Source organism: Mauremys reevesii, linkage group 1 (assembly GCF_016161935.1).
Source record: "Mauremys reevesii isolate NIE-2019 linkage group 1, ASM1616193v1, whole genome shotgun sequence".
NCBI lineage: Eukaryota > Metazoa > Chordata > Testudines > Geoemydidae > Mauremys > Mauremys reevesii.
Genome location: NC_052623.1, coordinates 311,061,427 through 311,085,685, shown reverse-complemented (window position 1 = coordinate 311,085,685; position 24,259 = coordinate 311,061,427). Strand labels below are relative to the sequence as shown.

Genomic DNA, 24,259 nt, shown 5'->3' with positions numbered 1-24,259 from the left:
GTAGACAGGCCGAAGAGGAGGACCATGAATTGGTAATGGTTGTGGTTGACCACGAACCTGAGGAAACATCTGTGGGAGGACGTATCGAGATGTGGAAGTACACATCCTTGAGGTTGAGGGCAGCATACCAGTCTGACAGATCCAGAGAGGGGAGAATCGTATTTAGGGAAACCATGCAGAACTTCAGCTTTTTCATTAAGCTGTTGAGTCCTCGCAGGTCGAGGATGGGTCTTAGACCCCCCTTAGGGTTAGGAAATCATGGGGGTAGAATCCCTTGCCCCGTAGCTCCTGAGGAACCTACTCCACTGCCCCTGAGTCGAGGAGTGTTTGGACCTCCTGTATAAGGAGATGCTCATGAGAAGGGTCCTTGAAGAGGGATGAGGAAGGGGGGGTGGAAGCAGAATTTGAGAGAATATCCCACTTCTGTTGCGCAAAGGGCCCAGCGGTCTGATGTTATCTGAGACCAAGCACAGTACAAGTGGGACAGACGGTTCAGGAAACAGGGATGAGGATCTGGTACGTCGACTGGTGCACTGTCCTCAGGCGCACCTTCAAAAAAGGCCTGCTTAGAGCTTAACGAAGACTGGTTGAAGAACGGTGCCATGGTAGCATCGGTGCCGGGGAATGGTGCCGCAGAGACAGAGTTGAGAACAGGTGCTGCAGAGATGGAGATGGAGATGGAGACCAGTGCAGTGGGAAGCGGAGCCGTGAAGAGCAAAGCCTGGGGGATGGTGATCTCCTCATCATCAGTCTGGAGCCAGAGGTCTATCCCGACTGGCAGGGGACTGTGAAGCCATCATGGTAATCAAGTCCCGAGCGGCCTCAAAAGTGTCTGGGGTGGAGGGGAGTTATAGGTCCTCCACCTGGCACTCATGCTCAGGAGAATCCATTGGCACTGGACTCGACGGCCCCCCTTGCAGGGCTGAAGTTGACGGTGCTGACTCCTGTATAGGACGCACTCCGGAAGCACTGTCCGATGTGGCAGCTCTCGGCGTGGGCAAGCGCCTCTGTCTGTCTTCCTGTGCCACCTATGCAGAACTAGGGAATGAGAGCAGTGCCACACTGCCTTTGGTGCTGGGGAGCCTCAGTGCCGAGTGCCTCTATGGCCAGAGTCCTTGCTCAGCGCTGTCTCACACACAGGGGCCGGGGCACTCCACACGGAGGAGCTCAGTGCCAGATCTTGTCGGCCAGGAGCTGGTTGAGAATGAAGGGCTGACTCCATCAGGATCTGTTTGAGCCTGAAGTCCCGCTCCTTCTTCATCCTTGGATGGAACCCTTTGCAGATCTTGCACTGGTCTGTTTGGTGCGCCTCCCCCAGACACTTGAGACAAGAGTCATGGGAGTTGCCTGCTTGCATGGGCTTATGGGAGGTTCCACGTGGCTTAAACCCTTGGGATCGAGGCATGTCCCAAACCCCAAAGGGGAACAGAAAAGCTCCCACTCCTACAACTGACAACACTACTGACTAAGAACTTTATTTACAAAAACTAAGCTAAGACTACAAACTAGGGGAGCACTTGTGAGAGCAAGCAACTGGAGTTCCAACGACCGTCACTGGCGGTAAGAAGGAACTCAGGAGGCAGCAGGTCGGCAGGGACCTATATTCAGCGCCATGAAGGCGCCACTCCAGGGGACTCCACAGCCAACCCGACAGGTGCTGCTAGGGGAAAAACCTTCCCACGACTGTGCACTCAGCGCATGCACACCTAATTGGAATGGACATGAGCAAGCACTGGAAGAAGAATGTGCTTTCTCCTTCCAAAGTACTTTGAAAAGACAATGAGAATTAATTTACATATCAGATAAACAAAGCTATCAAGCTAACAAGAGACAGTGTTGCTACACCCCAGAAGGGAAGAGAAACTTCATCTGAGACAGAAGGTGGGAGGGCCAACCCTCAAATAAGCAATGGAATCAAATGAAAAAAAATATCCTGGCATTTGAGAGTTATAAAAGTGAGGCTTAATTTTACTTAAAAATCCTGTCAGCAGCCCCAAGCACGGCTGGGGCTCCACTCCAGCTGTCAGCCCCGGGGCAGCTGCTCCCCTGCCAGCCTGGGAAGTAGGAGAGGTGACTCCACTGCAGCCCCCTCCCCCAGGCATGGGGAAGGTTAAGAACCCTAAGAAGCAGAAGTGAGGCTCGAGGCTGCAGGGGGGGCTGCAGAAAGGTGAGTGCTGACAGAGTGGGTAGGCTGTACTGATGGCTGGTTCCGAGCAGATGAGGTGAGTGCTGGGAGGGTGAACTGCGGGCAGTGGGGGTCAATGGGGTGTGCCGGCTGAACTGATGGGGTGGTGATGACAGGGACGGGGGGACTGAACTGGGGGAGGCGAATTGAGGGGGGTTGGGTGGGAAGAGAATTAATGGGGGACTGGGAGACAGGATTAATTGCTGGGCAGGACATGGGCAGATATGGGGGGGGGGGGAAGGAGAGCTCCTGCAGCAGGAGCCAAAAATCAGCTTATCCAGTACGTGTGGGAGAGTTGGCAACACTAACTGTCACATGCATATGCCCTGGAGATGGGCAGGGGGAGTTCAAAAATCAAGAGACTGGCCTAAAAAACACAGTATCATTCTTTTTTTTTAAATATCATGATTTTGGGGCCAATCTCATGATTTTTGGGGGGTCTGACTCATCATTTTTGATCTCTTGAAGTAGACAATATTATAGGAGCAACACAGCTATACAAACACTGCATATAAGTCTTAGGGACTTCTGAAAATGTTATCCTGCGTTTTGTATACAGACCCAACTTTAATTTCTAAACTAAAAACAAACAGATTTACACACTGCATCATCCAAAGAATTTACACCTAGTACAAATTATATTGAAAGAAAACTATGGTTCTGCCCTAAGAACATTAAATAAATGGGGGAGGAGGGCGGCAGAATCAGCAGAGGATTAATCCTCAACTATCAAATCAAATAAGAGCACTTTTCTTAATGTGGTATGCTGTGATGGAACTGACATGTTTGATATTTAACAGATCATTTCCTTTACTTTGTGGGCTTGAGCAATATCTAACATTCCTTTTATGCTATTTTGCTAAATGAGTTACATTGCACATATCATGCTCAGAAAATGTAAGTCTACATATAAAAATGTTAGCCATTTTCAATGCAATGCGTTTTAAAAATATATTACATTTTCTATGCTTTCCTCCCCCTTCCTTTTATAAATAGTCCAGTATTCATCTCCTGGTCTCCTCTTCAATATCTCCTTTCCATTGTTCAACGGTTTTCTGAATTCAAATTTGAATATCCCTTCTATGCAGATAACATTCAACTGCAGATCCCTTTTACTGCTTTGGCTGTTTACTATCAGCCTGCATTAACCTCATAATTTCTTTGTTCCATTATAATTTACTTCTGTTCCACATTTCAAATATTTATACTCCACAAATTCTCTATAAGAACAGTCTCTGTCATTTTACTCCTCCTCTTCAAAAATCAAATAGCACATTCAGTCCTATTGCCAGGAACTAAGACTCACCCCCAGTTCTTAGGAACTTAGATTCATCCTCAGTCTTCTTATCTTCCACCTTTCCTAAGTCTGTAAGTATTCCTCCCATCTCCTCTGAAACGACTTCCACATCAGAAAATATTTTGACCATTCCTTAGGAAAAAAACTCATCAAGTTTTCATCTCCCTTTGCCTAATATCATTTCATCTTTTATGATCTCTCTAAATCCCAACTTTCCAGAGTTTAACCAGTTCAAAAGGCAGTGGCTCATCACACCAATGCATCCCGACAAATGATCATTGATTTCCTATCAGCTTCAGAATTTAAGAAAGAAAAAAAATCTCCTTTGAAGAACTACATTAGCCACAGGATCAACAATAGCTTCCTTCTTCTTTTGGAGATTGTCATGGCAGTGAAAAAAACCTATAACCTCTTGTCAGCCAAGGACACCTGTCATGGGGTCTGTACATCTCATCCTGGTTCAGCAGCCAAAAGGTAATGAAGCACATTTTGCCTCGGTCTTTAATGAGGCTACTAATGAAGGGCTAAGGAATAGTGGTAGAGGGACTGATGGGAATGAAGATATGGAGGTAGACATTACGGTATCTGAGGTAGAAGCCAAACTTGAACAGCTAAACGGAAGTAAATCGGGGGGCCCGGATAATCTTCATCCTAGAATATTAAGGGAATTGGCGAGTGAAATTGCAAGCCCGTTAGCGATGATTTTTAATAAATCTCTAAACTCGGGGATTGTACCGTTTGACTGGAGATTAGCTAATGTAGTTCCTATATTCAAGAAGGGGAAAAAAAATTGACCCGGGTAACTACAGGCCTGTTAGTTTAACATCTGTAGTATGCAAAATCATGGAAAAAATTTTAAAGGAGAGAGTGGTTACGGAGCATGAGGCTGATGGCAACTGGGACAAATTACAGCATGGATTTACAAAAGGTAGATCGTGCCAAACCAACCTGATCTCCTTCTTTGAGAAAGTAACAGATTTTATAGACAAGGGAAATGCGGTGGATCTAATATATCTTGATTTCAGTAAGGCGTTTGATACGGTACCACATGAGGAATTACTGTTAAATTGGAAAAGATGGGGATCAAAATGAAAATCCAGAGGTGGATAAGGAGCTGGTTAAAGGGGAGACTGCAGAGGGTTGTATTGAAGGGGGAACTGTCGGGTTGGAGGGAGGTTACCAGTGGAGTTCCTCAAGGTTCGGTTTTGGGTCCGATTTTATTCAATCTATTTATCGCTGACCTGGGAACCAAGAGTAGGAGTGGGCTGATAAAGTTTGCGGATGACACCAAGTTGGGAGGTATTGCAAATTCGGAAAAGGATAGGGATATCCTCCAGGGAGATTTGGATGACCTTGTAAACTGGAGTATTAGTAACAGGATGAAATTCAATAGTGAGAAGTGTAAGGTTATGCATTTAGGGATGACTAACAAGAACTTTAGTTATAAGCTGGGGACGCACCAGTTGGAAGTAATGGAGGAGGAGAAGGACCTAGGAGTCCTGGTTGATCGTAGGATGACTATGAGTAGACAATGTGATGTGGCTGTTAAAAAAGCTAATGCGGTCTTGGGATGCATTAGGCGAGGTATTTCTAGTAGGGATAAGGAGGTGCTAGTCCCGTTATATAAGGCGTTGGTGAGACCTCATTTGGAGTATTGTGTGCAGTTTTGGTCTCCCATGTTTAAGAAGGATGAATTCAAACTGGAACGGGTACAAAGAAGGGCTACTAGAATGATCCGAGGAATGGAAAGCCTGTCGTATGAAAGGAGACTTGAGGAGCTTGGTTTGTTTTCCTTAACCAAAAGAAGGATAAGAGGAGATATGATTGCACTCTTTAAATATATCAGAGGGATAAACACCAGGGAAGGAGAGGAATTATTTCAGCTCAGTGCTAATGTGGACACGAGGACAAACGGATATAAATTGTCAGTCAGGAAATTTAGGCTTGAAATTAGACGAAGGTTTCTAACCATCAGAGGAGTGCAATTCTGGAACAGCCTACCGAAGGAAACAGTAGGGGCGAAGGACCTCCATGACTAAGATTAAGCTAGATAAGTTTATGGAGGAGATGGTATGATAGGATAACGGGCTTAGTCAATAAGTCAATTAAGTGTCACACTGGTAATTAGTACAATGGGTTAATGATAGGATATTGTTAGCCTTTTTCCAGAGGGTATGGCTGGAGAGTCTTGCCCGCATGCTCGGGGTTCAGCTGACCGCCATATTTGGGGTCGGGAAGGAATTTTCCTCCAGGGTAGATTGGCAGTGGCCCTGGAGGTTTTTCGCCTTCCTCCGAAGCATGGGGCAGGGGTCGCTTGCTTAAGGAGTGGGTGGATCGGCTTATGTGGCCTGCATCTTGCAGGAGGTCAGACTAGATGATCATAATGGTCCCTTCTGATCTCGAATTCTATGATTCTATGACCTGCCTGCCTGCTCAGCCAGAGCTGACTAACAGCCCCACAGCAGCTGTAAGGACAAGAGGGCTGCAAAGTAAGAGGGGTGGCTGCTAGAGAGGTAGTGGGACTGCAGAGAGAATCTCTCCAGTAGACTGTGAGAACCTGTCTGAGAAGCCAACACTCCAAAGAAGGAGATGCAGAACAAGAGGCTGAGGAAGCCTACAGAGGTGGAGAGGTGGGAAGCAGTTCAGGTAGCAGCAAGGGACTGAGAAAGACTGGTTCCGGCTGTTCCAAACAAGGACCCTTAACTGGAACCCTGACCCTGGGTTCCCCTACCTATTCCAGCCAGTAACTTTTGGAGAAGGCCCTAAAATTAAAGCCAGGAGACCTAGGACTGATTAGCCCCTGCTAGAGCCATGGAATTTCTAACTCCCTACCATTCTGAAGGGGACAGAGACAACTGAGAACCCAGCCAGGAGGGACTGAGTCATAACAAGGACTTGACAAACATGGATTTGGGTGTGGTGGCATAAGCAGGATGGAGCCAGGTTGGTGTAGCTCCCCATTTTGCCACAAGGAAGCTCTAACAGACAAAGACCCCTGTGGCAAAGTACCTGCTTCTCCTCAGCTGACTCAATCCATTTTTGCCTTGGAGACACAGGCTTGGGTAAAGTAAAAGCCTTCCCAGTCACGCAGGGTCTGGCTGATCCTCTTCTCAGTCAGTCCCTTGCTGTTTTTCTCCCCTTCTGGGGACAGAGTGCAGTCTTCCTTGCTGGAAGAGGGCAGAGCCTTGCTGCACCTATTCACTGGCAACTTCTCTCACTCTCCCCCTGTTTCCCTGCCAGGGAGGGTTTAAAAAGGTCACCAGCAATTGGGGCCAGCTGAACCAAATTAGTTCCCTGGTAACCCCTGTTCCAGCTGAACCTAATTTCTCATGGCTCTCTCTCCTCAATGGATAGGGAGAAGCCTTTTAACCCCCCTGGAACTAATTCCTACCCCTCCCTTTGTAGCCATTTTGGCTGGGTTTGCCACACCCCATATTACAACACCATAGTAAGTAAAGTGCAGTTCAAAAAGTACATGGTGCTGCCCAGAAAAGTGGTGTGCCAGAAATTAGGTAACTCAATATATCCCCCTCAGCAGTGATTATATATTTCCTTTTTATATAACTGTTCTGTTCTATGTCAGTTCTTATACCGTGGCTTATTGTTGCAGTATCTGAGCACCTTCTACTAATGCATTAAGTGACATAATTAATATCTGTCACATGTTGTTTGTTCTCTCATCTTCTCCCTGGGGAAAGAATATGTGTGGGTAGTGGAGCATTTCATTTTTGGTAGGGTTTGTTTTTTAGAACCAAGTATTAGTAGCTACTGCAGAGAAGAGGCAGAATCAGGACTGAAAGGTGGGAAGGGTGATGCTCTATCTTAAGCAGTCAATAATATGAAAAAGTCCTTCATATCAGAGAAAGGGCAGATCAAGTGCAAAATCTGTAACCAAAACTACCAAATTCAGCCTCAGAATTAGCACTGACAGCAATAAAAGAGCTGCATCTGCTTACACCACGGCTGATTTCGGTCCCATGTCTTAGCCAGTGTCTTCTTTTTTTTTTAAACACAGTATGAGACAGATAAGTTAAACCAGATGTCATTTACCTTTTCATGATCTTTATTCTTCACTAAAGACTTTGTACCCTCTGTTGCCATAAGAGAATTTTTAATAATTCCCTTTAAGATCAAAGTGGAAATATGAGAAGGCTTTAGCTTCTGGCTACAGTTTAAATCAAAAAGCGCTCTCTTCTTTTCTTTCACTGTGTTCCAAACAAGAGCTCGAACACAATATACATCCTGAAAAATAGAAAGAGTAACAGTGAGTTCAGTGTGCTATATCCCGGAAGACCACTCAGGACTAAATTATGGCTGAACTAAAAAAGAGAATGGGAACAAGGGGCCTCTTCTTCCAATTTCTCTGTAATTAAGGGGTGTGAGCTAGCAGAGCTAGTTAGTTATTGCCAGCAGACGGTACAAGTCTGGACAGAATAGGGAGGCATGATGCAATACTAACACCATGGGAAGCACCTTTTCTACTAACATAGTAAAAGTAGTTGCACAATGCACTCCTCACAGCACCTCTGGATACATTATGCCTTACAAACTTAATCTTGCTCAGGTGATGCACCTACTCGTCTCATTCTCTGTATGGCTATGTCTTTATGAGGCATAATTTTGCTTGCAGCCTCTAAACTCAGACTACTGCATATGGATGTTGAAATGCCAATTGTTATCCTTGGGGACCCAGCCTACCCCTTCCTCCCATGGCTCATGAAGCCATACACAGGCAGCCTGGACAGTAGTAAGGAGCAGTTCAACTATAAACTGAGCAAGTGCAGAATGGTGGTAGAATGTGCCTTTGGACGTTTAAAAGCTCGCTGGTGATGTTTGCTGACTAGGTTAGACCTCAGCGCAACCAACATTCCCATTGTTATTGCTGCTTGCTATGTGCTCCATAATATCTGTGGGAGTAAGGAGGAGACATTTATGTCGGGGTGGGAGGTTGAGGCAAATCGCCTGGCAGACGATTTTGAGCAGCCAGACACCAGGACGATTAGAAGAGCACAGCTAGGAGCGCTGTGCATCAGAGAGGCTTTGAAAACAAGTTTCATGACTGGCCAGGCTACGGTGTGACAGTTGTGTGTGTTTCTCCTTGATGCAAACCTGCCCCCTTTGTTGATTTTAATTCCCTGTAAGCCAACCACCTTCTCCCCTTCGATCACAGCTGGCAAAGGAAATAAAGTAACTACTCTTTTGAAACCATGCATTCTTTCTTTATTAATTAAAAAAAAAAGTGAGTTAACTGACAAGGTGGCCCAGGTGGGGTGGGGGAGGAGGGAAGGACAAGGCCACATTGCTTATTGTAGCCACACTACAAATCAAAACTGTTTGAATGACAGCCTTCTGTTGCTTGGGCCATCCTCTGGAGTGGAGTGTCTGGAGCCTCCCTCCGGCATTCTTGGGCATCCGGCTGAGGAGGATATGGAACTTGCGAAGGAGGGCAGGTGGTTATACAGCGGATGCAGCGGAGGTCTGTGCTCTTGTTGGCTTTCCTGCAGCTCCACCAGATGCCTCATCATGTCCATTTGCTCCCCAATTAGTCGCATCGCCTCCTGCCCCTTCTCATTGCGCTCACTTAATGCTTTCCTGGCCTCTGCCACTGAATGCCTCCATGCATTAAGCTGTGCTCTATCAGTGTGGGAGGACTGCATGAGCTTGGAAAACATGTCATCGAGAATGCAGTTTTTTCGCCTTCTAATCTGCGATAACCTCAGGGACGGAGATGATAGGAGGAGCATAGAAACATTTGCACCTGAGGGGTGGATAAAAAGGGAGAGTGAAATTTAAGATGATACATTTCTGAGAACAAAAGGGAGACTCTTTCACAGTGAAGCAAGCAATTCACAGCAGACAGCACATGTGCTTTAGGTACAAGGTTGCATTTTGCCTTTTATACGAGTGCCTGCCGGTATGGTGACACATCACACAGCTGGGCAACAGAATTCGGTTTCCAGGCAGCCATGGTAAGCCAATGGGTACACGGGGTTGGCTTCTTATGCCTTCATAACATGTGGGAATGTTTTCAAACTGCAGCGCCCTCCTTTCCCATAGCAAGCAATGCCAGTTGGGTCTCACATTTAAAAAGAGAGGCTGCAGTTTTCGGGTGGATGTGCAGCACATGCCTCCCCACACCCCACCGTCTGGTTATTCTCTGAGATGATCCCTTCACCCCTCCCCTCACCGCGTGGCTATTCTCCGGGATGATCCCTTTTAGTCAAGCACAAACAGCCCAGCACAAACAGGGTCCTTTTAATGTTCCCTTACAAAAATTTCCCTATTTCAAACAGGTGACCATGAATGATATCACTCTCCTGAGGCTAACACAGAAAGATATAGACCAAATGTTGCTTGAATGCGACCAAAACCCAGGACCATTCACTGCCATGCTTTGTGCTGCAGTGATTCCAGACTACTTGCTACTGGCTTGGTGTGGTAAAGTGTCCTACCGTGGAGGACGAAATAAGGCAGCCCTCCCCAGAAACCTTCTGCAAAGGCTTTCAGAGTACCTCCAGGAGAGCTTCATGGAGACGTCCTGGGAGGATTCCCGCTCCATCCCCAGACACGTGAACAGACTTTTACAGTAGTTGTACTGGCCGCGAATGCATCCCAATTCTTCAGGGCAAATCAAACATTAAACGCTATTGCTTTTAAACCCTGTACTGTAGTTACAAATGTGCACTCACCAGAGGTGCCTTCTCCGCCTTCAGGGTCGGGGATCCCACCTTGGGAGGATATTGGCTCCAGGGTGAAAAGGTCCTGGCTGCCGGGGAGAATGGATTCACCGCTTGCCTGCTGCGTATTCTTCTCCTCTTCCTCATCCACAAAATCCTCCTGCCTGTTGCGTGAGACTCTCCCCTTGCAGGTGTCCATGGACAGTGGTGGGGTCATGGTAGGGTCCCCCACTAGAATACCATGCAGCTGATCACAGAAGCAGCATGCATGGGGCTCTGACCCAGAGCAACCATTTGCCTCCTTTGTCTTTTGAAAGTCTTGCCTGAGCTAGTTAACTTTCACATGGCACTGCTGTGTCCCCCTGTTATAGCCTCTGTCCACCATGCCCTATACAATTTTGGCATATATATATTAGAATTTCTTCTTTTTGATCGGAGTTCAGCCTGCACAGATTCTTCTCCCCATAAAGCAATCAGATCCAGTATCTCCCTTTCGGTCCATGCTGGAGCTTGTCTGCGATTCTGGGGGGACTGCATGGTCACCTGTGCTGCTGAGTTTGCCATGCTGACCAGGAAATGAAATTCAAATTTTCCCGGGGCTTTTCCTGTGTACCTGGCCAGTACATTGGAGTTCAAAGTGCTGTCCAGAGGGGTCACACTGGAGCACTCTGGGATAGCTCCCAGAGGCCAATACCGCCAATTGCGTCTGCACTACCCCAAATTTGACCCAGCAAGGTCGATTTTAGCACTACTCCCCCCCTTGCCGGGGAAGAGTACAGACGTAGATTTTAAGAGCCCTTTAGGTCCTTTTAATGTTGGTTATTGTAGACACATTCATTTTAAAATTGACCTAACGCAGCTAAATTCGACCTAGCCCCGTAGTGTAGACCAGGGCTTAGTTGCCGTCCTCTCTCCACACAAAAAGACCAGAGGAATATATGATGATAGTTGTGCTGCCTTTGCCCCACACTTTATAACTTTTATCCAAGTGGTTAGAACGCTCATCTAGGATGAGGGAGACCCAGGTTCAATTTTCCCCTCCACCTTAAAGTGGGGGGGGGGGAGTATTTAAACAGGGTTCTTCCTCATCACCCAAAACATGTTCTTAACCACTAAGCTGGGGATATTCTGATGACACAAAATTACTAAAGATAGTTAAGACCCAGGCAGACTGCGAAGAGCTACAAAAGGATCTCTCAAAACTGGGTAACTGGACAACAAAATGGCAGATTAAGTTTAATGTTGATAAAATGCAAAGTAATGCACACTGGAAAGCATAATCCCAACTATACATATAAAATGATGGGGTCTAATTTAGCTGCTGCCACTCAAGAAAGATCTTGGAGTCACTGTGGATAGTTCTCTGAAAACATCCACTTGATGTGCAGCGGTAGTCAAAAAAGCAAACAGAATGCTGGGAATAATTAAGAAAGGGACTGATAATAGGACAGAAAATATCATGTTGCCTCTAAATAAATCCATGGTATGCCCACATTTTGAATACTGTGTGCAGATGGGGTCGCCCCATCTCAAAAAAGATATATTGGAATTGGAAAAGGTACAGAAAAGGGCAACAAAAATTATTAGGGGTATGGAAAGGCTTCCGTATGAGGAGAGATTAATAAGATTGGGAGTTTTCAGCTTGTAAAAGAGAGGGCTCAGGGGAGATAAGATTGAGGTCTATAAAATCATGACTGGTGTAGAGAAAGTAGATAAGGAAGTGTTGTTTACTACTTCTCAAAACACAAAAACTAGGGGTCACCAAATGAAATTAATAGGCAACAGGTTTAAAACAAATAAAAGGAAGTATTTTTTCCACACAACGCACAGTCAACCTGTGGAACTCTTTGCCAGAGGACGTTGTGACATCCAAGACCATAACAGGATTAAAAAAAGAATTAGATAAATTCATGGAGGATAGGTCCATCAATGGCTATTAGCCAGGATGGGCATGAATGGTGTCCCTGGCCTCTCTTTGCCAGAAGCTGGGAATGAGCAACAGGGGATGGATCACTTGATGATTACCTGTTCTGTTCACTCCCTGTGGGGCACCTGGCACTGGCCACTATTGGAAGACAGGATACTGGGCTAGATGGAGCTTTGATCTGACCCAGTAGTGCCATTCTTATGTTCTTATGATGTGGGGCTCCTTTATCCTCTATCCTGTTGAAACTGTTCCACTTTTGATAAATACTTAACCATTGCAGCATGGGAATGGCCAGGCCTGCCGACAGTGGGGCGGGAAATGGGGCAATTGCCCAGGGGCCCAGGCCCTTTTAAATTTACCGGGCAGGCCACAGGGCTCCTATGCGTGTTACCACGCTGGCCAATCGTGACGGCATGTGGGTCCCCACAAATGCTCAGGGCCTGGAGCGGTCGTGCATGCCTGGGAGTGACAGGCAGTCCCAGAAGTGACGGATTCATCACTTCTGCCCCGGGCCCTGTCCCCCCGCTAGGTTCGGCTCTTGCACTGGCCCTAGAATTGCTGTCAGTGGGCCTGGGAATGACCTGTAGGTCTTTCACCTCCAAGCCGGGTGCCCTAACCACCAAGCTATAGAGTTTCTCTCTTTTTCATTGATGATTGAAGTATTTATCCAAAGTGGAACAGCTTCAGCAAGAGACATTGAGGTAGCCTCAAATCAGAACACCCATAGCTCAGTGGTTAGGATATTTTCCTGAGAGATGTGGGAGACCCCTATTCAAATCCCTTCGCCCCCTGAGGCAGAGGAGGGAACTGAACTCAGGTCTCCCACATGTCAGGACAGTTCTCTAACCACTGGGCTAAACATTATAAGGCAGGCGCACACCTGTGCGCATGCACACATACACGCATGCACACGCACACTTTTGAATGGGACCTGATCCAGTAATCAGTCTAAGTACATCTACCAGATTGGGCTCCACAGGTGACACAGACAGAGGCGTGCCTATCTTCCCCTGGTTTCTGGATCACTCTCTGGCTTCACAGGAGACCAGTATCCAGATGCCTAGAGGGAGGCAGTAGTGCACATGCCCAGAGGCAGAAACATAGGCACCTAGGGAACTCTTACCCAGAAAATTTAAGCACTGAGTTTAGATGCCTACAGGGCTAGGTGGCAGCTGAGTGGAGGTTTTGTGTATCTCAGTGAAACCTAAAACAGGCACTTGATGGCCTAAATCTTGGGTTTAGGCACCAAAATATCAAGCTATAACAAGTGGACGAGACAAGCAAGTCAGCACAAAGTCTCAAGGCGAAAAATGAGGTAACAGGAATAAGATATGTTAGCACAGACTAACTTTGTGCACAGTTCCCAGAAAAGAGTAAAATTACATATGAATAAAACCATGTACAATGTGTATTAGGGGCCAGTTCATGTCACTATTACTTACAGGGTTCAAAGGGTCTGACTCAACAGCCTTGTTAGCATCATCTATTGCTTCTTTCATATGACCTAAAATGCAGAAAAAAAGAGCACAAAATAAAAGTTTAAGAATCATTTTTCTATGACCAGCTATATTTCATAAAGAAACCAAAGCATTAAATGCAATAGCACCATTATGTAGTACTAATACTGTTATTATGACATCTTCTAGACAGGATCCTCTGGAATCACTCTTCTTCTTCTATGCCCTTCCAAAGACCCTGCATTGCTCTGACCTTGCCTTAGATGAAGAAAGCTTGATATGATGGCTCCTTCAATCACCTGTCCAAAGCTACTCCTGTGGTTGGCCAGACATATTCAGTGGATAGTGATATAAGACACTTATACCTCCATAAGGGCTGAGAACACTGAGTCCACATTACATTTCTTGTCCTTGCCCACCAGAGCATTCAACAGTGAACTCAGTCAGGACACAAACTCAGACTCCCTGTGGGCAACTACACTAGAATACCATGAAGCTGTCATGCTGGCCTTGAGGCCACAATTTGTGAAATGATATGGAGACACACTAGATTCTATTATATATGGGAAATGGTGATTATTCAGTAATTAAAACTACACCTCTACCCCGATATAACATGACCCGATATAACACAAATTCTGATATAATGCAGTAAAGCAGTGCTCAGCGGGTGGGGGGGGGGCGGGGCTGCGGACTCCAGCGGATCAAAGCAAGTTCGATATAACGTGTTTTCACCTATAACACGGTAAGATTTTTTGGCTCCCAAGGACAGTGTTATATTGAGGTAGAGGTGTAAAATAACTGCCAGGAAAACTTTTCTAACGTCTCTGGCTTTTAATGATAGTTTGGTGAGTAATATTTCTCTTAGTATTGAGCAGAGATGAAGCCTATTTATTTTTAAAAGTGTAACTGGGATATCAACTAAAATTATGATCCACATAATCAAATGGACACATGAAAGGTAGTGTCGTATAGCTGTTAGAGCACTGAATTGGGAACCATAACTCCTGGGTTCTATTAGAAACTCTGCAAATGTCTCACATTTTTACCCAGTAAGCTGCACAAAACCCTTGTGAGATAGGTAAGAAAAACAAACCACATAAGAATAAGAGGCTTATGTGGGCATAAATCCTTATATACAGGTACATCCTGGGTGCAAACAAGAAATGCATATGTTGATAATTTTCAAACGGGCTGGTTGGGCATTCAGAACATGTGCATGTTGAAGGATGGGAGCTTACAAAGGAGCAGGCAGTGAGCACAGTCAGAGATGCCCATTTTCAGAAATGTGTGGGGTCAACAACTAAAGTTGTAATTCCACTATCTGGAGCAGTGATAGGCTGTTATATTCTAGAGGAACACCCAGTAGAGGGGGACATAACCCACACTCTGCCAGTGCATTACATTGACACAGGTGGAGAAGGTCTCTACTCAGCCATCCACTGTCTGCTGGATTACCCACTCCTGTTCAAAATAGGCAACTGCTGAGAACAAGGGGTTGTATGAGAAGGGTGACAGGGTTTGGGATGAGAGAGAGTATTAGGCAGAGTTTAGGAGGCTGTTGCAGGGAACAGCAGACTGGGCTTGGGAGATGCACTGAAGAAAAAAAATAAAAATATAAAAAAGAGTTAAATGATGCTTAATATTGCTTTGGTATAGTACAATCAAACATTTTTGCATCAATCCTGAGGAATTTAAAGGTTTTCCATTAACATTTCTCCAATATATCCTTATGAACAAGGGCTATCTGCCTTCAGAAACGAAGAGAACGCATTAAAAACAGGGCTTCGGAGTGGAGCCTGGAGCTGGAGCCCGGAAGAGCTCCGGAGCAGCAGGTTTTTGCCTAGAGCTGGAGCGGAGCCGGAGCACAGCTTCAAAGCCCTGATTAAAAAGTAATGAATTTGTTTTGAAGGCATAAGCTTGGCTTCAGAACTCACCTTCACAGCTATGACCTTCTCTGTTACAGAAAGAGATTAAAGAGAAGGGGTCTAACAGCTGAAGTGATAGGTCAATTCCACTTATCACAAACCAATTCACTTCTATTTAACTGAACCCCTTTTTTAAAAAAAGGACAAAAATCAGGTATGCATCAGTTTACCAATACTAAACTAAAGATAAAACAACCCCCCCACACCAATATTCCTCTATTATTTACCCTAAATTTTCATCAGACACCAAGTGTTAATCTGGATGTCACTCAATTTTTGCAAATCTTCAGCTGGGTGTTTTTAAGGCAAAATTGATAAAAATAACTACCATGTGTTTTGAGAGCTGAAATAACACCGCTTATCAGTGTTTTAAAAGCCAAATTCCAGCATATAGAGTACTAAATTCATTCACAGATCGAGTACATTTCGGAGGAAGATTAGACCATTTGTGATATTTAGGAATTATACTGAATGTACTAGGACAGGGATCAGCAAACAGCCCATCAGGGTGATCCGCTGGCAGGTCGCAAGACATTTGTTTACATTGACAGTCCGCAGGCACAGCCCCCCACAGCTCACAGTGGCTGCGGTTTGCCGTTCCCGCAGCTCCCATTCGCGGGGAACAGCAAACCGTGGCCACTGGGAGCTGTGGGAGGCCATGCCAGGAGCTATCTGTACCTCTGATCATATTAGACAACCTAAACAATGCTAAATGGCATCTCACATTACACAATGATGAGCAGAATTTCAGAGAAACATTGCAAATGGGAAAAGATTTTGAGTTTGATAGAATTTTGTTTTCACCACTCTTCAGCAGGAGCTACCTGTGACAAACTGGTCTCTAATTCGCATAAAGAAAATTCCCTTTACACTGAATTTCACTAGATCAGGGGTAAACAACCTATGGCACGCGTGCCGAAGGCGGCACGCGAGCTGATTCAGTGGCACTCACACTGTCCGGGTCCTGGCCACTGGTCTGGGGGCTCTGCACTTTAATTTAATTTTAAATGAAGCTTCTGAAACATTTTAAAAACCTTATTTACTTTACATACAATAGTTTAGATATATATTATAGACTTATAGAAAGAGACCTTCTAAAAACATTAAAATGTATTACTGGCATGCGAAACCTTAAATTAGAGTGAATAAGTGAAGACTCGGCACACCACTTCTGAAAGGTTGCCAACCCCTGCACTAGATGGAAGACTATCTATAGCTTCTCTTAGGGTACGTCTACACTACGGGATTATTCCGATTTTACATAAACCGGTTTAGCAAAACAGACTGTATAAAAGTCGAGTGCGCGCGGCCACACTAAACACATTAAATCAGTGGTGTGCGTCCTCGGTCCGAGGCTAGCGTCGACTTCTGGAGCGTTGCACTGTGGGTAGCTATTCCGTAGCTATCCCATAGTTCCCGCAGCCTCCCCCGCCCCTTGGAATTTCCGGGTTGAGATCCCAGTGCCTGATGGGGCAAAAATCATTGTCGTGGGTGGTTCTGGGTAAATGTCGTCAGTCACTCCTTCCTCTGGGAAAGCAACGGCAGACAAGCATTTCGCGGCTTTTTTCCCTGGATTGCCCTGGCAGATGCCATAGCATGGCAATCATGGAGCCTGTTTTGCCTTTTGTGATTGTCACCGTATGTGTACTAGATGCCGCTGACAGAGGCGATTCAGCAGCGCTACACAGCAGCATGCTTTTGCATGACAGCAGAGATGGTTACCAGCCATACTGTACCATCTACCATACCATAAATTGGTAATAAGATGATCATGGTTACCAGTCCTTTTGCACTGCACCATTTGCTGCTGTCATAAGTGCCCCTGGCTGAGATCAGCCAGGGGCGCAAAAGCCAAAATTGGGAATGACTCCCTGAGTCAATCCCTCCTTTTTGGTATCTAAAAATAGAATCAGTCCTGCCTAGAATATGGGCAAGTGTACTAGAGAACCACTGTATCATAGAACCAGAGAGCACAGCTGCTCTGTGTCAGATCCAGCAGAAATTATGAGCTGTATGCTATTCACAGGGGGTGCTCCTGCAACAACCCCACCTATTCATTCCGTTCTTCCCCCAGCCTTCCTGGGCTACCGTAGCAGTGTCCCCCCACTTGTGTGATGAAGTAATAAAGAATGCAGGAATAAGACACAGTGACTTGTTATTGAGAAATGAGTGGAAGGCAGCCTCCAGCTGCTATGATAGTCCAGACAGGACATTAAGCAGTGTGGAGGAGAGGAGCCCAGCATCCCTCTGCTAGTCCAGGGGCAATTGAATCTTTTCTTTACACATGAAGGGCGGGGGCTGATGGATCTCAGCAGCCTGTTGCTATGATGAAGACGGTTACCAGCCATACTGCACCATCTACCAGGAAAAATCAGGAGCTTTTTACACAGGCACCCATGATTGACCTCACTGATGCTAGTCGGCATGGTTACCAGTCCTTTTGCACTGCCCCATGTGCCAATAGGCTGATGATGACGATGGATATCAGCCATATTGCACCATCAGCCACCCATGGCGGGGGGGGGAAGGATGTTGGTGTTGACTGCTGCAGCATCGCGTCTATCTGCAGCATTCAGTAAAGATAGGGTGACATGTAAAAGAGTCAAGAGAGGATTGTTTTCCCTTTCACTTCTGGGGGTGGGTGGGGGGTGCGTAAATTGCCGAGCTATGCCCTGAACCACCGCGGACACTGTGTTTGACCCTAGAAGCATTTGGAGCTCAGCCAAGAATGCAAATGCTTTTCGGAGACTGCAGGAACTGTGGGATAGCTTGAGTCCTCCAGTCCCTGCTCCAGTCCCCCCTCCATGAGCGTCCATTTGATTCTTTGGCTTTCCGTTACGCTTGTCACGCAGCAGTGCGCTGAGTCCCTGCTATGGCGTCTGTGTGGAGATTTTTTAAAAATGATTTTGAATTTCGTCTTCTGTAACAGAGCGCTGATAGAACAGATTTGCCTGCCCTTACTGCGATCACATCCGCATGGTCCATGCTGGAGCTCTTTTTTTATTTTGATTTCGGACTGCATTGCCACCCGTGCTGATCGGAGCTCCACGCTGGGCAAACAGGAAATATTCAAAAGTTCACGGGGCTTTTCCTGTCTACCTGGCCACTGCATCCGAGTTCAGATTGCTGTCCAGAGCGGTCAGTGGTGCACTGTGGGATACCACCAGGAGGCCAATACCGTCAATCTGCGGCCACACTAACCCTAATCCGATATGGTAATTCCGATACTAGCGCTACTCCTCTCGTTAGGGAGGAGTACAGAAACCAGTTTAAAGAGCCCTTTATATCGATATAAAGGGCCTCTTAGTGTGGACGGGTGTGGCGTTAAATCGGTTTTACGCTCCTTAAACCGGTTTAAACGCGTAGTATAGAGCAGGCCTCAGTAACTCCACATGCTTTTAGTATCTACTCTGACTTCCTTTAGAGGTTGCTAATTAACTTGTTTCTCTGCTCTCTCTTTCTATTGCATGCTGTCCATTCTTGGCTTTTCTGTGTATGTTTTCCTTCAACCAACCAATGTCAAGATGGCAGATATTCCAATATCACATGACATTATCAAGGCAAATCCCAAAGGGGGACAGCCTTCTTGCAGATGGAGCACACCCAGATTGATCTCTAGCTCAGTTCTTCAGACGGTCTGGCTGGATGTTCAGACTGTGTCACTGGCAATCTTATCACACTACTGAAGTTTTTGGTGACCCTGTGATCACCCACCATGTAGCAGAATTCTTCGGTAAACACTTCACAAGTTGCTCGTCTTCCACCCTACAATATGTCCATATCAAGAAACTGCCAAAATTGAACCAGTGATGATGGGGGTGGTTTCTGGGTTCGGATCTTGTCCTGCCACTTAAGTGGAGCAGTTGACAAAGATGACAAAAATAAAAAAAAAACATAAATCCACCACTCGCCACCCTTCCTCAGTGTTTACATTTCATTGCCTTACAATAAAGTTGGTAAAACCATAGTTCTATAAATCTGCACCTTTGCAGTAAGCTTCTTATCCCAGTGCCTCCACAGGAGCTACCAAAGAGTTCAGAATATATTGGTGGCTCCTGCTATACCAGCACCAATGTCCATCATGAGCTATTTCAGAACTAAATAAAAATGCCTTAAATTGGGCATCTAGCATGCAGGAAACTGTATATCCTTATTGTACTTCAATGTGGCTGAACCAGTCTGAAATGGAATTTAAAACCTAGATTTTGATTACTCTGATACCAATGTGAAAATGTAATAGAAATGCATGTGTATATATAGGCAATCATTTGGGTATCACCCCCGAGGTCAGCTGTCAATGCTCAAACTGCAGGTCTCGCAACAGAAATACAGGCTTGACAGGCTCCAAGACAAGAATTATAAAGACAAGCCTCTGTGAGACTCCACGATGTTTGGGTCTGTGGAATGCTAGGAACTTCTGAACAAAAGATAGCAAAAGCTTGTTCATAGTCCTGAAAATATCTAATTATTGAAAGTAGAATTCTACTGGGTCACCACATCTTGAATCGGGCGAGTAACAGCCAGTTTTAATTCCTGTTGGATAAAAACTTGGACACATCAAGCACTGCAGTGCAGGTAGGAGATAATAGAAGAGGCATATGAGAAATGGATAAACAACTTCCTGTTGACCTTAAGTTCCCCATGGATGGCTATTTAAAACTGCATCCTGGAGCTGGGTGATTAAAAAAGGTTTTTTAAAAAATTATACCTTTAAATTTAAATACAGGGATTTTTTTTTAAATAAACCTATTTAAAATTAAATTTGAAATAGGTTGTCAATGTCAAGGGCTAAACTTATTGTAATCTATTAAAAGCATTTAATTTAAGAACATAAGAATGGCCATACTGGGTCAGACCAAAGGTCTATCTAGCCAAGTATCCTGTCTTCCAACAGTGGACAATGCCAGGTGCCTCACAGGGAAAGAACAGAAGAGGTAATCATCAAGCGATCCATCCCATCATGCATTTCCAGCTTCTAGCAAACAGAGGCTAGGGACACCATCCCTGTCCATCCAGGCTAATAGCCATTGATGGACATATCCTTCATGAACTAATCTAGTCCTTTTTTTTTTAAAACCCTGTTATAGTCTTGACCTTCACAACATCCTCTGGCAAGGAGTTCGACAGATTGACTGTGCATTGTGTGGAAAAAATACTTCCTTTTGTTTGTTTTAAATCTGCAGCCTGTTAATTTCATTTGGTGACCCCTAGTTCTTGTATTATGAGGAGTAAATAACACTTCCTTATTTGGTTTCTCCACATCAGTCATGATTTCATAGACTTCAATCATATTCCCCTTTAGTCATCTCTTTCCAAGCTGAAAAGTCACAATCTTATTAATCTCTCCTCATATGGCAGCCGTTCCATACCCCTAATCATCTTTGTTGCCCTTTTCTGAACCTCTCTCAATGCCACTATATCTTTTTTCAGATGGGGCGACCACATCTGCACGCAGTATTCAAGATGTGAGTGTACCATGGATTCATATAGTGGCAATATAATAGATAATAAGACAAAGTATCTCTTTCTTAATTATTCCCAACATTCTGTTTGCTTTTTTGACTGCTGATGCACATTGAGTGGATGTTTTCAGAGAACTATCCACAATGACTCCAACATCTCTTTCTTAACTGGTAACAGCTAATTTAGACCCCATCATGAATAGTTGGGATTATGTTTTCCAATGTGCATTACTTTGTATTTATCAACACTGAATTTCATCTGCCATTTTGTTGCCCAGTCACCCAGTTTTGAGAGATCCTTTTGCAATTCTTTGCAATCTGCCTCGAGTAGTTTTGTATCATCTGCAAATTCTGCCACCTCACTGTTCACCCTGTGACAAAGTTCCTCCTCTACCTTGGTGGGTCCTGCACTTATTTGGCATATTTGCACACCTCAGTGATTTTCCCCACAGTCTGGGTCAACTTCTCCTGTGTTTGATCAGGAGTTGGGAGGAACCCAGGCCCGCCCTCTACTATGGGTTCCAGCCAGAGGACCTTCCCGTTATGTCATGACTCTAAGTACGGTTACAGACAGCTCCTCAGATTTGTCAACCAAAAAGAATGGCTCAGATTTGGGAATCTCCCTCACATCCTCAGCCGTGAGGACCGATGCAAAGATTCATTTAGTTTCTCCGCAATGGCCTTATCATCCTTGAGTGCTCCTTTAGCATCTCGATCGTCTAGTGGCCCCCCTGGTTGTTTAGCAGGCTTCCTGCTTCTGATGTACTTAAAACATTTTTTGTTATTACTTTTTGGCTAGCTGTTCTTCAAATTCTTCTTTGGCCTTCCTAATTATATTTTTACACTTATTTGCCAGACTTTATGCTCCTTTCTATTTTCCTCAATAGGATTTAACTTCTACTTTTTAAAGGATGCCTTTTTGCCTCTCACTACTTCTTTTACTTTGTTGTTTAGCCACGGTGGCACTTTTTTGGTTCTCTTACTATGTTTTTTTAATTTGGGGTATACATTTAAGTTGAACCTCTATTATGGTGTTTTTAAAAAGTTTTCATGCAACTTGCAGGGATTTCACTTTTGGCGCTGTACCTTTTAATTTCTGTTTACCTAACTTCATTTTTGTGTAGTTCCCCTTTCTGAAATTAAATGTTACAGTGTTGGGCTGCTGCGGTGTTTTCCCCACCATAGGGATGTTAAATTTTTGGTCACTATTACCAAGTGGTCCAGCTATATTCACCTCTTGGACTAGATCCTGTGCTCCACTTAGGACTAAATCAAGAATTGCCTCTCCTCTTGTGGGTTCCAGGACTAGCTGCTCCAAGAAGCAGTCATTTAAGGTGTCTCAAAACTTTATCTCTGCATCCCATCCTGAGGTAAAATGTACCCAGTCAATATGAAGATAGTAATAATGGGGGATTTTAACTGAGTTCTTTATTTTAATAGCCTCTCTAATCTCCCTGAGCATTTCACAGTCACTAGTCATTTCACCTAGTCAGGTGGTCAGTAATATATCCCTACTGCTATATTCTTATTTTTAGAGCATGGAATTATCCATCCATAGAGATTCTATGGTACAATTTAAATACAAAAAATAACATGAAGCAGTACACACTTGCTGCCAAAGTTTTAAAGAAAGTCAAACCACTGAACTGTTGGAAATCATTGGTTAAGAATTAGACGAAGGTTTCTAACCATTAGAGGAGTGAAGTTCTGGAACAGCCTACCAAGGGGAGTAGTGGGGGAAAAAGACATATCTGGCTTTAAGACTAAGCTTGATAAATTTATGGAGGGGATGGTATGATGGGATAGCCTAATTTTGGCAATTAACTTAGCAATTGATCTTTGATTATCAGCAGGTAAGTATGCCCAGTGGTCTGTGATGGGATGTTAGATGGGTTGGGATCTGAGTTACTACAGAGAATTCTTTCCTGGGTGCTGGCTGGTGAGTCTTGCCCACATGCTCAGGGTTTAACTGATCACCATATTTGGGGTCGGGAAGGAATTTTCCTCCAGGGCAGATTGGCAGAGGCCCTGGAGGTTTTTCGCCTTCCTCTGCAGCATGGGGCACGGGTCACTTTCTGGAGGATTCTCTGCAGCTTGAGGTCTTCAAACTGCAATTTGGGGACTTCGATAACTCAGACATAGGCTAGGGTTTTGTTATAGAAGTGGATGGGTGGGATTCTGTGGCCTGCATTGTGCAGGAGGTCAGACTAGATGATCATAATGGTCCCTTCTGACCTTAACGTCTATGAGTCTATAACCTGGACCCAGAGTTCGTTTAACTGCTAAATCAGCTTTTGACTGCAGCAGCTTTTCTGCAGGAGCAAAGAGAATATTTTCTTCATTTCAGTTTATTCAGATAGAACAAACTAGTAATTGATCTCAATTAAGTTAAGAAACCAATTGACAGCTGAAAAAGCAGGAAAGCTTGTTTTCCTTTCCAGTCTATGAATAAAAATCAGATGTGAGAGGGTCAGATCTACTAGTTCTGACACCCTGAAGGGCATAGTGACATGAAATAATCAGTTCAGTTAATTAAATACAGATAATATTTCCTCTGTTTAATAAATCAGTTAATTATAAATACCAAAATATTTTAAGAAAAAAGTTTATAAATTTTATCTATCAAAATGTAAGAAACTTATTTAATTTAAAAATTCTGGTTGTGTATTTTTAAATTAATTTGAATTTTCATCCAAATAGAGCTTGACACAAATCACAAGTAAAAAAAATTAATCAACATCTAGTAAATCAGAAATGCATCATTCACCTTTTCCTAACATAATAAAAATGTAAAAATTAAGAATGAATAAATGTAAGTTAAGCTATATAACTGTTCAAATAAAGGTGTATATAGTTTATTCTACTGAGTAGCAAAAAGAAGCACCATATTTAGTGAAAGGCTACATTTAATTGCAAATCAACATAGTTTAATGGTTACCAACTAATGAAAAAATCAATTTTTGTCTATGAAAATAACTAAAAAGTACAAATGCAAAACATGATTAAAATTTATTATTTAAATCAAGGTTTCCTGGTTGCTGGTTTAAATCATGATTAAAACTGGTGATTTAAATGAATCCATCCTGTCCTGGAGGCCGAAATTCAGACTGTGCAAAGTTTCTAAAGCTGGTCACAATACTAATCAAAGGCTTTTATGTTAGATCATTGTCTCAGAGAACCAGATCTTTTGTGATCTGTAATTTTAAAGGTACACCCAGAAATACACTAGAAACACCTTACAATGAAATACAATTATTCTTAAGAACTAATTTTCTATTCAGTTCAGTGTTAGCCTCAGAAAAAACTAAATGGTGACTTTGTCCTCA

The 24,259-nt window shown here is 44.3% G+C and overlaps 1 protein-coding gene across 3 annotated transcripts in view; it reads right to left on the bottom strand.

The window, feature by feature from the left end:
- LOC120395903 overlaps positions 1-24,259 on the bottom strand; it is an 89,870-nt gene that overhangs the window by 52,978 nt on the left and 12,633 nt on the right. For all 3 annotated transcript variants that reach the window (XM_039520710.1, XM_039520709.1, XM_039520711.1), the window contains exons 5-6: positions 13,529-13,590; positions 7,533-7,724 (exon numbers count right to left, since the gene is read on the bottom strand). In XM_039520710.1, the coding sequence (XP_039376644.1) occupies positions 7,533-7,724; positions 13,529-13,590 (254 nt within the window). The remainder of the gene's footprint in view (positions 1-7,532; positions 7,725-13,528; positions 13,591-24,259) is intronic.